The 14,804-nt window shown below is 34.9% G+C and overlaps 1 protein-coding gene across 11 annotated transcripts in view; it reads left to right on the top strand.

The window, feature by feature from the left end:
* LOC110451450 (paired box protein Pax-5-like) overlaps positions 1 to 14,804 on the top strand; it is an 83,262-nt gene that overhangs the window by 54,887 nt on the left and 13,571 nt on the right. For all 11 annotated transcript variants that reach the window (XM_021499475.1, XM_021499470.1, XM_021499471.1 and 8 more), the window contains 3 exons: positions 660 to 825; positions 5,080 to 5,277; positions 11,910 to 12,130. In XM_021499475.1, the coding sequence (XP_021355150.1) occupies positions 660 to 825; positions 5,080 to 5,277; positions 11,910 to 12,130 (585 nt within the window). The remainder of the gene's footprint in view (positions 1 to 659; positions 826 to 5,079; positions 5,278 to 11,909; positions 12,131 to 14,804) is intronic.

The following is a 14,804-nucleotide window of genomic DNA, read 5'->3' as shown; positions in this document are numbered from 1 at the left end:
CTTTCGCTTACTTAATATCAAACTAGCGAATTAATTACTAGCAAATAAATATATTATTATATATAACACTTCGTTTTGTCATGATAATGTATATTCTCAATCAAATTTTTATTTTATTTTTCATTTTATTGCTTTCCTTGAAATGAAGATGATGTTTTTATGTGTCTTGTTTCTTTGGTTAGATCTAGAATATATATAGAAATTCTTACACACAATATATTCAATATATTTTTATTCTTGTCGAATATTTAATAAAAACATTTGTCATATAACAATAAAACAAAATAGTATATATATCGGCACAAACTATTATTACTGTGATAATGTTTTTGAAATTAGAACTTATCAATATCCTGTAAAATAATTCTGTTCAATTAAAATAGTTTGATTAAATATTTGTCCTTATTAGGTATTAAAAAAAATCTATTTAAAACCAATAAGAAAAAAACTGTGCATTGAGTAAACACTTTAAAGATACCTTCAAAACTTCTTATCACGTTCTTTTTAAGATAAAATTAAACACAATTTTTTGTATATTTTTCTTATAATTTTTTCAACCGTATACATTTTTTTAACACAAAATTTCTATCACAAAAGTAAATAAAGAGAATACATTTTTGAATTTTCATATAATTTTGGAAGCGTTTGTCCATTTTCAGGTCATGGTGGGGTTAATCAGTTAGGAGGTGTATTTGTGAACGGGAGACCACTTCCCGATGTGGTGCGACAGAGAATTGTGGAGCTGGCCCACCAGGGAGTTCGCCCCTGCGACATCTCCCGGCAGCTTAGAGTATCCCACGGATGTGTCAGCAAAATTCTTGGGAGGTAAGTTCCTTTCTTTCCTTTTAAATTCTTTTATTTCTCTGCCAACAACTGCAGACCAGTTCGCATGTCCAAGTTTTATTAATCATCGTTTGTTAGCCGGCATTTCTTAAATGAAACGATTGGAAATAAAAACGAGCCATTTGCTGGTCGGTAGATAACCATCAGCAGGTTAGTATGTTTTGCCTCCAACCATAATGCAGGGTCTTTCATCTTTGATTCCAACGTGCTACTTTTGAGGCTTTTATGTGAAAGGTCCACAGAGACAGTCTTTGGTTACCTACTCCTAGTAACCACGCAAATAGCCGTATCAACCTGCCCAGTCGATATTAAACTTAGATGACACGACATGGAACGTTCGCTGCCATCAGTTGGCGTTGAATATTATATGTTGAGGCGTTAATGTAGCCATGGGTCGTTAATGATAAAATTTAATGCATTGCTCTGGTGGGATGGTACACTGACTACTGGAGGTTTTGAACATATTCCATATTTAGTTGACACAGGTTTAATTCTAGAAACCGCTTTATGGGTACCCTGCCTGTTAATATATTACTCGGAGTCTCGGAAGGCTATTTTTTAATATTGACATATCGCATTTTAACATTACTTAAGTATAGTTGATGTAGTATGCTTCTGGAAAAAATAACAAATAATTCAATCGCTGTTGAATGTTTTAATTGATTTTAGAGGGAAAACAATCACAGTATTTTATCATAGTATTTGCAAATTGCAATTTGATGTTAAAGTTAATTTCTCCGTATTGCACCATGACATCTTTTTGTTTTCTTATCCATATCTGAATGAAGTTGACATATTCCTGTCAAATGTGAAAGTCGGTTTGGTAATAAGCACAAATATTTATTTGCTATAGAATGTGTTTAGGTCAATATTTGATCTCTGGGGAGAGACATCAGTACATCAGTTTTTTTGTACTGTATAGTTATTCAATATAATTTTATAATAATCCATTTTTTGAAACAGTCATTATACTCCGACTTCAGGGTTTTGGTCTGTTTTTACACAGACTAGTATATAAACTAGTGTTTGAAACAGATATAAAGCTTTTATAAAAGGGTTTAAAATCAATAAATGAAATATATGTCAATTTTCAATAGCCATGACCCTGTACCCCCATGAGTCATCTATTCAGCTTAAATAACAAGTTTATTTACAAAACGCTTGACATTTTTGTTTCATTGTTCAGTTAAAATAGAAAAGTCTTTGTTCTGCCTTCATAAATATTCCGTTGAATATAACTTATATCACTTTATCTGACAAACTATTTTATGTGTTTTTAAACGTCTCTTGTTTCGTGAAATACGGATTAGTTGGAACTATAATTGGTTTATCTTGTTAGTGTGTACCTAAAGTTAGGAAGATAAAACGGGTACTATAAATACAAGACTGAGAGCCGGGATGAATTACGAGCCCCCCTGATTAATTAGGCATACAGAAGAACAATTATGAGAGGCATGTGGAATACGGACAGTGCGGCACGCAACAATTATGACCAGTGCATTCGGTACTGATCTGACCAGATGAACGCGAGTGGGGTCAACCGGGTGGGCCTGTTATGGGTAAGGATAAGGGGTTGTATTGTCCCTTCGTGGCCGAGGACAAACCACATCGCTTTGTAGGGTGACTGTTGTATCTACATCCACACACGGTAATTACACGGGTTAACCGACCACAGGGCTAGCTCGGGTTACTGGAGAGCTTCGTGGATACAGGGTACATAGTATTGCCCCTTCTCTCTACTGATCACCTTGGTGCGATATATATAGGAAATTTGGCCTAAACAAGGCAGAAAAAAGACAGGCTTTGATACTCAATGATGGGGAACGAACTTGTTTCCTCGGGTCCTGTGCTTGTCTAATTAGGCACAAGAATACCAACACAACTTGATGTCCAAATTCATTTCTCAGTAGTAAGAAAATAACATGTCAGTGAGGGTTTATCAGTATTGAAAATAGCCGCATCTTCTCACTTCGACCTTAGATTCACTCTCCAGCAAGTTTTTGGTATCAGCACCGATGATGTCCTGCAGGTAACCACACGGATGATATATCTATGATCCAATTTTATCAATACGTATTTTGGGACATACTTAGATGAGCCAGAACTTTCAATTACTTGATGTGTGCGTCTCGTACTAATTGCTTTGTTTCTCAATAATGATATACTGTTATGTATAATATACGTAATATCACCTTGTAGTGTATGCTGAAAAAGATATTCTCGTTAAAGACGTTTCAGTATGAAATATGTTTATAAATTGCAGAAATATTTTTATTGTTTCCTGTTTTTGAAGAACTGTTAAATGTTTGTAAAAGTCGTGGTTCATACTTAAAATGTTTCTCGCTTAGCGTGAGAGGCACGATTACTTTAAATCCAATAATCTCGGCTAAAGAAAACACGCATTGACTTTAATTATATTTTATCGATAGCAGACATTAAAAACTTAGCACTTAGTTTACCTGAGTGAAGTCTCCGTGTACAACGAAATTGTTATTTCTATTTATATGTCTAAGAGGACAAGCGTTTTATCTGTCGTAGGACAAATTAAAGCATTCTAGTTATGGAACAAACTTTTAGCTGCCTCATTTTGCAAATGTGTTTGCAAAATATGCGTAATGAGAATTATTTGATAATATGTTAAGGTGGCTTTGTTATTATTAATATCACTAGTAGTATATATTCCATCCTAATAATGCTGAACGAGATGATAAATAGATAAATGTATATGTCGTTGCCCTATCATATGTCACCTTGGAGCATAGGTGCTAGGACTTTAAACGATTTGTTAAAAACCAATGTTCATATCAATATATAGTCTAGTAGCTAGTCTATCCAAGAAGTTACCTTTCAGAATAATAGAATAATACATTTCTGTTATCCTGTGGTACGAACGCTCGTCAGATATATGTCTTACACTTAGAACATGTTGTTGGGATTAATACATTTCTTTATATATTGTGGTTTTGCTCCATTTCTAACACTAGGAGTTGGTATGTTATCCAGCGGTTACTTTCATCCTCTGTCACCGAGATAGAGAGTGAATGGTTGCTGTATATGTGAAAACAATTTAAGGTTCAGTTTCTATCATGTGCATAGTTGATCGTATAAGTGTCTCGATAAAGTGACAGCTTGTCGTTACATTCAACACGGGGACACAATTAACAGGAAAGAAACAGATGTAACAAAAATACAACCAACACTGCATTCAGCTCCACTCTGATAAGCCGTTTTATTGGCTAGTCATGTCCTTCCTATTATATTTTTATTTAAAAATTCCTTCAAATCTTTTTATATTTCGAAGTGAGAGTGTATGGATATGTGTTGGTGGAAGGTTAATTATTTGATGTTTTATTAACAACGAGAACATAAAACCAGGCTCCAATTTTTCACAGCTGTGCGCTGCTCATCGGCTTATTTATAAATGTGAGCTCCAAGTGGCCCCCGTACAACTAGATGATTGTGATAAGACCTGGTTTGCCTGTTAGTCCCTGATAACCCTTAGCCGATATCGTCTATCACAAATAGCACATTAACATCAATATTTCAATTATATGAAACATATCGTAAAGCGAGCAAAGATCTACTATTTTGTGACAGGAATTAGCTGTTTCCCCAATTCTGTGTCATATTTATTAGTAAATAATTATGTTTCTATTTTACATTGGTTGTACATGAGGATAATTTTTTTAATGTTATACAATATATCCGATTACTTGCCGATGTGTAACAATATCCTGAGGACATAGAACATGAGTGAAGCGTCATATGGTAGACAAACATTTCAGTTTAAAACGTAAAATATCGCACTGATGTGTAACGAAGGATGCAACAAGCTCGGGAATTCAAACAATATTAATGAATATGTCAAAACTTTACTTCGGTTGGTTATACATGATCGAGTCAAATTTCATTTATACAAAGTAGTATTATTTCGCATCAATGCATATTACAGATTGAGCTAATACTAAGTAATAACATAGTTATGGTGACAATTCGGAACGGTTCCTCATTTCATTTATGAAGTGGACATTTTTCTTGATGTTTGTTTCACCGTGAATTGCTTTCAAACAACTTGGAAGTTATAAACGTGGGATAAAAGATATGATTTTTTTTTAGGATTTTTTACTGTTTGTTTCTAGCTTATGAATTGATTGTAGGACAGGAATGTACACTTATCTAACAATTTATAAGTGGTTGCCTTTAACTGATAGTTTCATTTGTTTCTTACTTTTCAAGGTATTACGAGACGGGCTCCATTAAACCCGGGGTGATTGGAGGTTCTAAACCCAAAGTCGCCACACCCAAAGTTGTCGACGCCATTACAAGGTACAAACATGAAAACCCAACCATGTTTGCGTGGGAGATTAGAGACAGACTACTGGCCGAACTGGTGTGCACGTCCGAAAATGTTCCGAGCGTTAGCTCCATCAACAGGTGAGCATGGTCAACATTATAGATATTATTTCCTGTGGATGTCTATTACCCTAACACAAATCTCTGCGCTTCAATATAGGATTGAAATGTTTAAACAAAGGCATTGTCATTTACTTATACTATGGACGATTTACCCACTATAAAATAAGAAACAGTTCTACACGATTGGTGCCAGAGCATGATGTATTACATATGATATCATTGTAGGGACCAGAATATTAAAGATACATTCTAGGAAATCGGATTAGTTTGAAACACATTAAGGCAATTCTGCCTACACACATTTGCAGAATTTTCGATCCAATATCGACTTATTTTTATGAATTCAGACATGAAATAACACACATATAATTATATGATATCTCTGACAAATAGCAAACCCGTTCGTCTGCTGATGTAGTTTTTGATATCACAATTATTTTAAATGGTTGAGTGTCACTAGTAGGGATCTGACACTAAGAACATCTATACACCTCTTTAAAATCAATTGCATTATATCAAAAACATAGTAAAAGGATGGTGTAGTTTAATTGCCTAATTGCTTCACTTGCACCTATTAAATGTCTGGGTGGGCACATCACAAACTGCAGTCTTACGCTTTTACTCGTAACCCACTTTCAACCAAATAAATTCCCAGATCCCTTTGGTCCTTTGTTGTTGGAGGAAATATTAAGCATTATAGCTGTTAGGAGTTCTTAACCTAGGTGATACAGAGCCTTGGTAATCTGTGAAGATAAATTTTGTGTATTCATCTCCTACAAAGGAAAATGTATAATAGCAACTCATGTTGCCTAGGTGTCTCTTCCAAAACTATAAGTACACTATTCCCTTTGTATGCTAACCCTTGTAACTCCTTATATCAGTTTTATACCCCAGGAGGAAAAATATGGCCTATCATAATTATCAAATTATGACTAATTTAAAAACGATCAAACCCTACAAATGTATAAGACGAAACAAGACGACGATTTACACTAGGTTCGATGGGATGCCTATTTTTTTTACAAAGGTAAAATATATAGCCTTGTCAGTGTTCCAATCTTTACCGTAAGCCACCGGTTATATCAAATGTACATATTTGAGATCAATTAGAAATTTTATCAGCGTCGGTATTTCTACCCTAGTGTTCCCAGCCCATTTCTTACTTACACAAACTTTATTAGTTATTATAATCAAACACAGCTCTTGGGTAAATTGTTAGTTGTAAGGTGTTTAAAACGACATAAATGTACCCGACGTAAAGTTACAAAACGTTCATTTCTGTACAGAAGTTATAATCATAAGTTACAAGATAAAGAGACTTCCTTTAGATCTTGCTTTTCAAATTTTCTGTTTCAATCGAGCATGAAGCCGATCTACGCTGTGCACTCGTCGCACTGGTGTTCCTGTGGATGGAGCTAGATCTAACTCTTTGAAATGTTTGCCCTGCGTCTGTTACACAGTATCAATATTTATAAAACATACATCGTTGTTACATCACATTGCTCGCACTGACCCTATCTATAGAACGAGAAACCAGACCAAGTAAACAGCCTGCTATGACAAGGCAAATTCTCAGCCCCCACCCTAACACGCCGATAGCACGTATTCACTGTTACAAGTATGTAGATTCACAATCTTAGTATAGACGTATACAAAATGTCATGCAAACAATTATCTATATCCATCAGAAACAATTATAATGAACTTAAAATCAGCAGCCCGTTTTACTTTTATTATTACGCAAAAATATTTTGTACATTTGTTGATAGTTTTTAATATTAGGATACAACAATTAAACTATTTGACTAAATTTGTTTGATGTTGATATATGTTTATGAAAATATTCTCAAACATTAATAAAACTGTTATTGTATCATAATATTGGCAACTGAAATGTTAACAATTCTTACATTTAAACCTAGATAAAATGAAACAATGCAGCCTGTCTCCTAAAATAACCGTTACATTTTATTATTTCATCAAATAATTCTTGTCTTGTACAACGACAATGAGTACAATCGATATTTAATATGAGAAATAACCCATTATTGCCAACTCGCCCCGGCTTTCTCGACAGGTTTTGTCCTTCCATTATAAATCCCTTACACGTATTTATAAACAAATTAGTATGTTTTCTGCATGAGTCGCTCCTTTTGAATCACTGATGCCCAGGCAAATGGCAGAGGGATGGAGCTTCATAAAGGTTTATTCGAGCGTATTCGTATTCGGCAATTTTATTTTTATTGACACTGAGAAACGATGACCCTCACAGCTGTTAGTGGTGAAGGCAATGCACAGTACCATTATAAGGGACGAGGATTGACTGCAAATGTCCCCCACCATCACGTATTTCTAATTAAAAGGCAAATGTCGTAAAATAGGTCAGAATTTCAACAACGTTGCTGTTAACATAATGGGCGTATCGAGCCAGGTTTAAAATGTAGCATTTGTCTAATAAGAACTTTTCATACTTTATATTCAAATATACGACTAATGTAAACAACATTTTAAATGTGAATATCCCTTTAAAATCAGTACATGATTTCAATTGGCAGCGTTTAAATGCGAAATAATAGACATATTTCAAAAGGCATTCTGTTGCAACACGTGTACTTTTAAAGCAGATATTTCATTTGGTGTTTATCTTTATTAAAACCGACCGAGATGTTATACCAAACAAGCCAAACAAGAAATAAGGAACGCCTCCAACACAAGAAAAAGAGAGTGAAAGTAGAGAGATTCGTAGAGAGGGACAATCAATGTTGAATGTCTCTTGCAAAACGCTGTGCACGTTGTTTATATGTAAAACATGTCCTTGTTGTCAATCAGTTAATATGACTGATTTTGTTAATCTATCATGATAAACTAAAATCATCTTGTTGTTTATAAATATAACTTGGTATGTTCCTATATTAACCTGTAACTATGTCCCTGTTTTCTATAAATATGGTTAATATGTTCCGTTATAAATCTGTAAATATGCCCTTGTTGTCTTTAAATGTGACTTAATATGTTCCTTCATTAATCTGTAAATATGCCATTGTTGTCTATCAATATGACTTTATATGTTCCTTTATAAATCTGTAGATATGTCCTTGTCGTCTATTAATATATATCTTTTGTTATTTTATCGTATGTTTAAAAATGTCCCTATTGTCTATTTATATAGCGTAATGTTACTTGCTCAAAGCAAACTGCACTTTTATCACTGTACATATGTAGGGAAAGATTTTTGTCGGCCAAAACACATTCTACAGTTTAATAAATAAAATAAATAAAAACATTTGATTATAAACGTGGTACTTTTAAAATGCTATGTACAAATGCATTATTTGTTTTTAAATATTTATGATTTGTCAAAGTGGTTTTATCTTTGAACATTTATATCGATAATTTTACATTATATCTAAGTTTATGTCCTCAAGGTCGTTTTGATTTAAAGAGGTCATTTAAACACGCCTTTCTTACGAGGCGCTACACGAAATAGAATTAATTTATTACTAGGAGCTTTATTCTATATAGAAACAAAATAAATAAGATATAAAAATGATTTTGTATAATAATATTTAATATAAAAATGCGTTTGTAGGTTCCAACGTCAGTATTTAGTCAAGGACATAGTCAAATAATCAAACATACATTATTTACTTATCATAATAAATGGGATGGGAAAGCATCTTTACAGCTTCATGAAATATTGTAAATCATAAAATTTCTCCCTCTTTATTGGAAAATAAGTTAACCCTCACTGAAACTACTGATATACCGTGCATATTGTAAGTTTCACAATATCACGCTGGTTTCTGTTTTATAATTATTGGAATAATCGGATATTGGTTACTATGAGTATAAGTTACCGACGTTGAACGGTAACGTTTACTTGAAGGCAATGCTTGTAAGTACATGGACATGGCGTCACATGCTGACGTGCGACAACACGGCCTGGAGACGTGGGCCACGTGATTTACCACAGATGGCGTACTCCAGCGGGAAGTTTGTCGTGATTCCGCGGAATCTTTCTGGAAAATGACATAATTGCTGGAAAATTTGAAACTGTTTCGAGGATGGTTGCGTGTTCAATCACCATTATAAGGAAGCGATTTGGGCCGCGTTAGTTTATGTTTAGCATTGAATTTTTATGAGGAATCACCGGGTACAGTAGGGATAGCGGACGGCCGGTGTGTGTTTATTTCTGATGGGTACACTGAGTACAGTTGGCAGTTAGCTTCTGATGATGTGGATCCAAGTGACGGGTATCGAATGACAGAAACGACGAAACACTAGCAAAATACATTTTACAGTCGAATTCTTGCTCCTTTTTCTACCACTGCCAAGCCTTACAATGCTAGTGTCCCGTGTCCTCTCGGGTTAGTAAAGAATTACGTGCTCACTGAATCCTGTGAGGGTCCCGTGTAAAGGTCGCTTCGGTACAGACCACCAATAATGGGCCTCAATTACCCACCACAAGCCAAGAGCGGTGTGCTGCAGTTAAACTTTAAACCAAACGTACATAGGGTACCTTCCGAAGGCCATAAAATACGCCACCCTTACCCTTTCATTCAAAAAACTAAAATCAAAAGGTTCAGCACACAACATTTAACGGAACACGATCAACAACTATGGAAGGCTGAAGTTAGAAAGACACCTCACAACTATTGCCGTCATATTCACGTCATGATTTTATACATAGAGTTTATCCACAAGTACATCTGAGATTAAAGTGTACCAGAAAAAGACAAATCACTGAAATATGTTTATATTTATAATCACAGGTACACATTGTAATGTCAGCTCGTATAAATAGGTACCTTTTAACAATTAATAGTATGACACAAGCTATAGAATATCCAACTTAAACATTCGTGTTCAGAATCACCAGAAATATAATGCGCCAGGGTTTGTTAAATAGAACGACATAAGCCTAAAGATTATTAACAAGTAAACTCACAGAATATATGCCATTTCTTTTCGTAACTGAACATCAGACTAAAAAGTCAAAACTCAAACTGAACAGGTCAAAGGAACCAATATATCAATTGATTGTAATATTACGTAAACATTTGTTATTATATAGCGATCCGTTCTGTTTATATGAATTTTCGGTGAATTTATAATAAAGTTGCAGTTAGTATCACACTTGGGTCAAAGTTATTAGAAAAAAATCAGTATGCGGGAATTCAGCTAGTAGTTGTTAGGGATAGGTAGGAAAAGTCGTATTTCTAGGTATTGGTTGGGGGATATATTTTAGTGAAGGGGATCCTCGAGATCCTAGTCTTAAAAGTTGGATGATGATATAAAGGATTACCCTGGGTCTCCGTGTCGAAGAGTCGTCAATGTCACTGTAAGAAACGTCAAACGTGTGCTCAGGTGTCCCATCACAGATATGACCCCTTCTTCGGGACCCTAACACGAGAGTCGGCTTTAGTTTCTCATACCGCAAGACAGGCAAACAAAAGAAACAGAGATGTTTGTCTCGTAGAAACTCCAAGAGATAACAAAACCCGGGAGTGACGGAAACATGCAATACCCAGACATTCCGATAAGAGCATTGACTGTTTGTTAAACGATTCCGGATAGTACTTATCTTCAGATGACAAAAGAACGCAAAAACAATGTTAAACTACGTCTATTTCTGTTTTACTCGATTACTCCTCCAACGATTCAAACTTTGTAAAGACGTCGAACAAAATATGTTAAAGGTCTTACAAAAATAACACGTCCTGTGATTAGCTATACAATTTTAGAAATTTTAGAAAAAACATGTTATATGTTATGGTGATAGTTTGTAATTCTATGAACCAATTTAACTTGTTTTAGGTTATATTTACTTTAGTTTTGTTCCGTAAAAGTGTAATAAATACAAACAACAAACGCATGCTTTGTACATAAACGTTTTAAAAACTAATCATTTCTTTCAACTGTCATTGTAAAAGGCACCAAACTAAGTAAAGAAGCATCGGATAAGTTCATTCGTATAGCAAATTATCTGATCTGATCCGACTTCCTATGCTTTGTGATGGTAAAGGTGTACCAGCCCCATAGATGACCATTACGTAAACACCGGAGTCTCTTGTGTAGTTGTAAATCATCTCATTAAGAGCATTCCTGGCGTAGGATACTTGTAGGGAGTCTTGAGAAAGCCAGCATGCCCTCCTCGGTGCGACAGACCACAGGCGTTAGAAGTAGAACGGCAAGGCAATTGGCGGTCGGTAATTTACCGAAACTAGCTACCAGTTTGCAATGATACATGTCAATTCGGCAAAACGAAAAAGTAAACCGATAGAGTTTTCAAAGATGTCCTGCTGACAACGGCGATGTGCTGTTGTTTATGCTTTGGGAAATGCATGGCTGTGCTCCATTTTGATCCGAGGCCGTTTTGATGATGTATGACTTTCACAGATATTGTCTCGCCATAGTGTAATTATGGTCAGCACTGTCTTGTACTTAGAACGTACAAAACACACATGCAAATACGACTCTACAAAAAATGGTATAATATTGATTCAACGTGTCACAAAACCATTATTCATTTTTAAAGATGATGTATTGAATTTTGGAGCTAAAAGGAAATATTAAAATTATAACTACCAGCAACATCAGAACATAAGTTAATATTTATCTTCATCACAATTTTTTTATCATATTTTCAGAATTGTACGTAACCGAATGGCAGACCAGGCAAAACTTGGTTCCCCCAGCCCGTCCAACGATGCCTCGAGTCCCCCTCTGTCACATACCTCCTCCCCAAATGCCGATTCTCTACAGAGGACGGGAACTTATTCCATAAGTGGGATACTGGGCATTCCAAATCAAAACGCTCAAAGTATGGCTGATCCTTCCAGCGTAAAAAGAAAACGAGAAGACCAACCAGGTAAGGAATACATTTTATATATTTATTGACTGTCTATTGCTTAGAAGCAAGCGTGGTACAAATTGATTAGAAATTACCTGAGTAGAATTCTTTAAATCAACGAAAACTTTTATATGAAAAGAATAGTTTACTTAGAAGAATACTTGTAAAGAAAACAGGGACGAAATATCACCAGACAATAATTGCTGAAATTCTCAATAGTCTTAACAAAATGTCATTAACACGTTTTGACAAAAACAGAAATAATATCGTTTCTTGGAATTTCTGTTTGCATTCATTGAGTTAGAGAGCAAACCTAAGTAGAGTCGACTGTCGGCTACTTATGACTAACACCTGACGATATCGGAGGTGCTTCGCGTGGGGCAATTAATTTGGACGCTCCAGGGTGTGTTTATAAACCTGGAATACTACCAAATATATATATCCAGTTCTTAGGGGGAGATTTAATTAATTTGAAAATGATGATATTTTAATCTTTAAGAATGTTCTAAGTACATTTTCCATGTCACTTAAGTATGGTTCTAATCATATTTTCTTTTATAAAAAAAATGTTGAAATACTTTGAATAACTTCGATTTTATCACCCATGTATAATTGTAGAAATCGTCGTTAATTTCATTAGTAACAGTGTAAATACTACTAGAACTAAATAATCGTTTAAGGACAGTCATAGAAGCGGAACTAACGTACACCTGTATATAGTGTTGATTTCACATCTAGAAATAGACCATTGCCTTCTAGCCTCACTCATCCATTTCTCTCACTCGTCACAGTAAGGACGTATATAGGTATAATACACTCCAGACTTAGCCTTTTAACACAAAACCAGCTATTATGAACCATTAATGTGTGGGGACTATTAAGAACGATGACGAAGTTTAGAGTAGATTTTACCCCAAACTGTCATATATTCATAGTAGAACTGCATATAATTACTAATTAGCACTGACCCAAGTAGAAAACGTTTATACAGTAACTACCAAACACTTGGGAAAATCCATTACGGAACGGTGCCTTGCTTTATACGTTTAAAACAACTTCAGAATGGGTGGAGATTTTATCAATGCGTGGACTGACACAAAACGGATAGATGGTACAGATTAGTTTGTGTATATCTCGAAACACCACCCGGGAGATAGCTTGGTTTATCGGAGTCCCAAATGTTGAAAGAATGTCGCACGAAAACAGACTTTGTCCATCACGCTATTCGGTTACGTATTATCTTATATCTGGACTGGGAATGAAAAATAACGCAAAGCCGTGCCAAAACAATACAATACTCGACTGTATAGAGATCAGCTGGCTTGGTGTCCGCTTTTTTGAGCTCAAGAGCCATTGTTATTGTCACAGAACTTATAAAATTAATCATCAAAAGCCTGTTCACAATGGTAGTCTGTAAATGTTATCTTTGGGAGAAAAATATGTCTTGGCTAAGCCCTTCCGGTGTGGTTGTTTTATTCAATTCCCTCATACCTTTACAAGATGACATTTAAAATGATACAATTCATTAAGAATATTCACCGCACGGCAATTTCTTAGTATAGTGGAATTTATTGACTATTTTTTTCATACACACGTGGATCGTTGATGGCTATCAGGTTATTCAAAACTTTGTTGGCTCTGACAAGTCATAACTCAAAATGCTAAAACCCCATTTTCTTACCTTTATTAGGATGTAAGTAATACTTAATTATCTTGTGTGTTTATAAATCTGGATAAGCATATTTTCCTGGCCAATGTGAACATCCTGCAAAAAAAGAAGATATATTTGATAATAAATCTGTAGTTGATTCGACGAAGGTTTGAAAAACTACATGATACGCCTGTCTGGCTAAATGCAATAAAGTTTATAGGAAGGGCTAGCTGACACTAACCTCGCCCAATCAATAGATAATCAATAGTAAACATGTGTAAGTGATGCTCGTGGCCAATGTTAATTTGTAAACGGTTGGAAGGGTTCAAAATCAATATGTCAGTTTATAAATCAGGCGTCATTTTATTTCCTTATCGAGTCATTATTCAGACATTTTAGTCTTAACCCGAGTTGGAAGTATTTTCCCGATTATTTTCTGAATACATTATTTAATGCCCCTGTATGGTTCATAAAACAGCAAAGAAATTACATGTGGGTTTAGGTTCCGTTGTATGGGAGGGCTGATGTACTGGTGAATTCATGTTGTGTAATATATGCATCTTATCTTAATAGTGCGTTAGCGCATTGCGTTTCACTCATCTTATCTGCTCTCATTTGTAGCCATATACAATAGGTATTAAAATCATAAAATTATTCTGTATTTACTTTATATTTGGGTATGATTAAAAACATTAATATTTGCTAATGTTATTTATATCCACACATTTGCCACATACATTATGTTTATATGACATGTACCGTAATAGGTAAGGTTGTTTTTGTACAGTAATATCCAAATTGTAAAAATGTGCATATTTTTACCGTAGTATCTATAACGTATGAGTAAGCGGCGGTGTGTATTAGCATTAGCGGCAATAAGTAAACTCTGATCGTGTGGCTTTGCTATCAGTAACATGACTGTGGCCAATATGATGAGTCCATTTACAGTTAAGGACACCTCGACTGATAATAATTAGCGGGCTGAATAAATCGATGAGATAAGTAGGATGGTACGGGTTACCTGTCGCACGTGTAGCCTCA

This window comes from Mizuhopecten yessoensis, unplaced genomic scaffold (genome assembly GCF_002113885.1).
Source record: "Mizuhopecten yessoensis strain PY_sf001 unplaced genomic scaffold, ASM211388v2 scaffold6029, whole genome shotgun sequence".
Lineage (NCBI taxonomy): Eukaryota > Metazoa > Mollusca > Bivalvia > Pectinida > Pectinidae > Mizuhopecten > Mizuhopecten yessoensis.
Note: the sequence above shows the minus strand (reverse complement) of the source record. Positions and strands in the feature narration are given on the sequence as shown.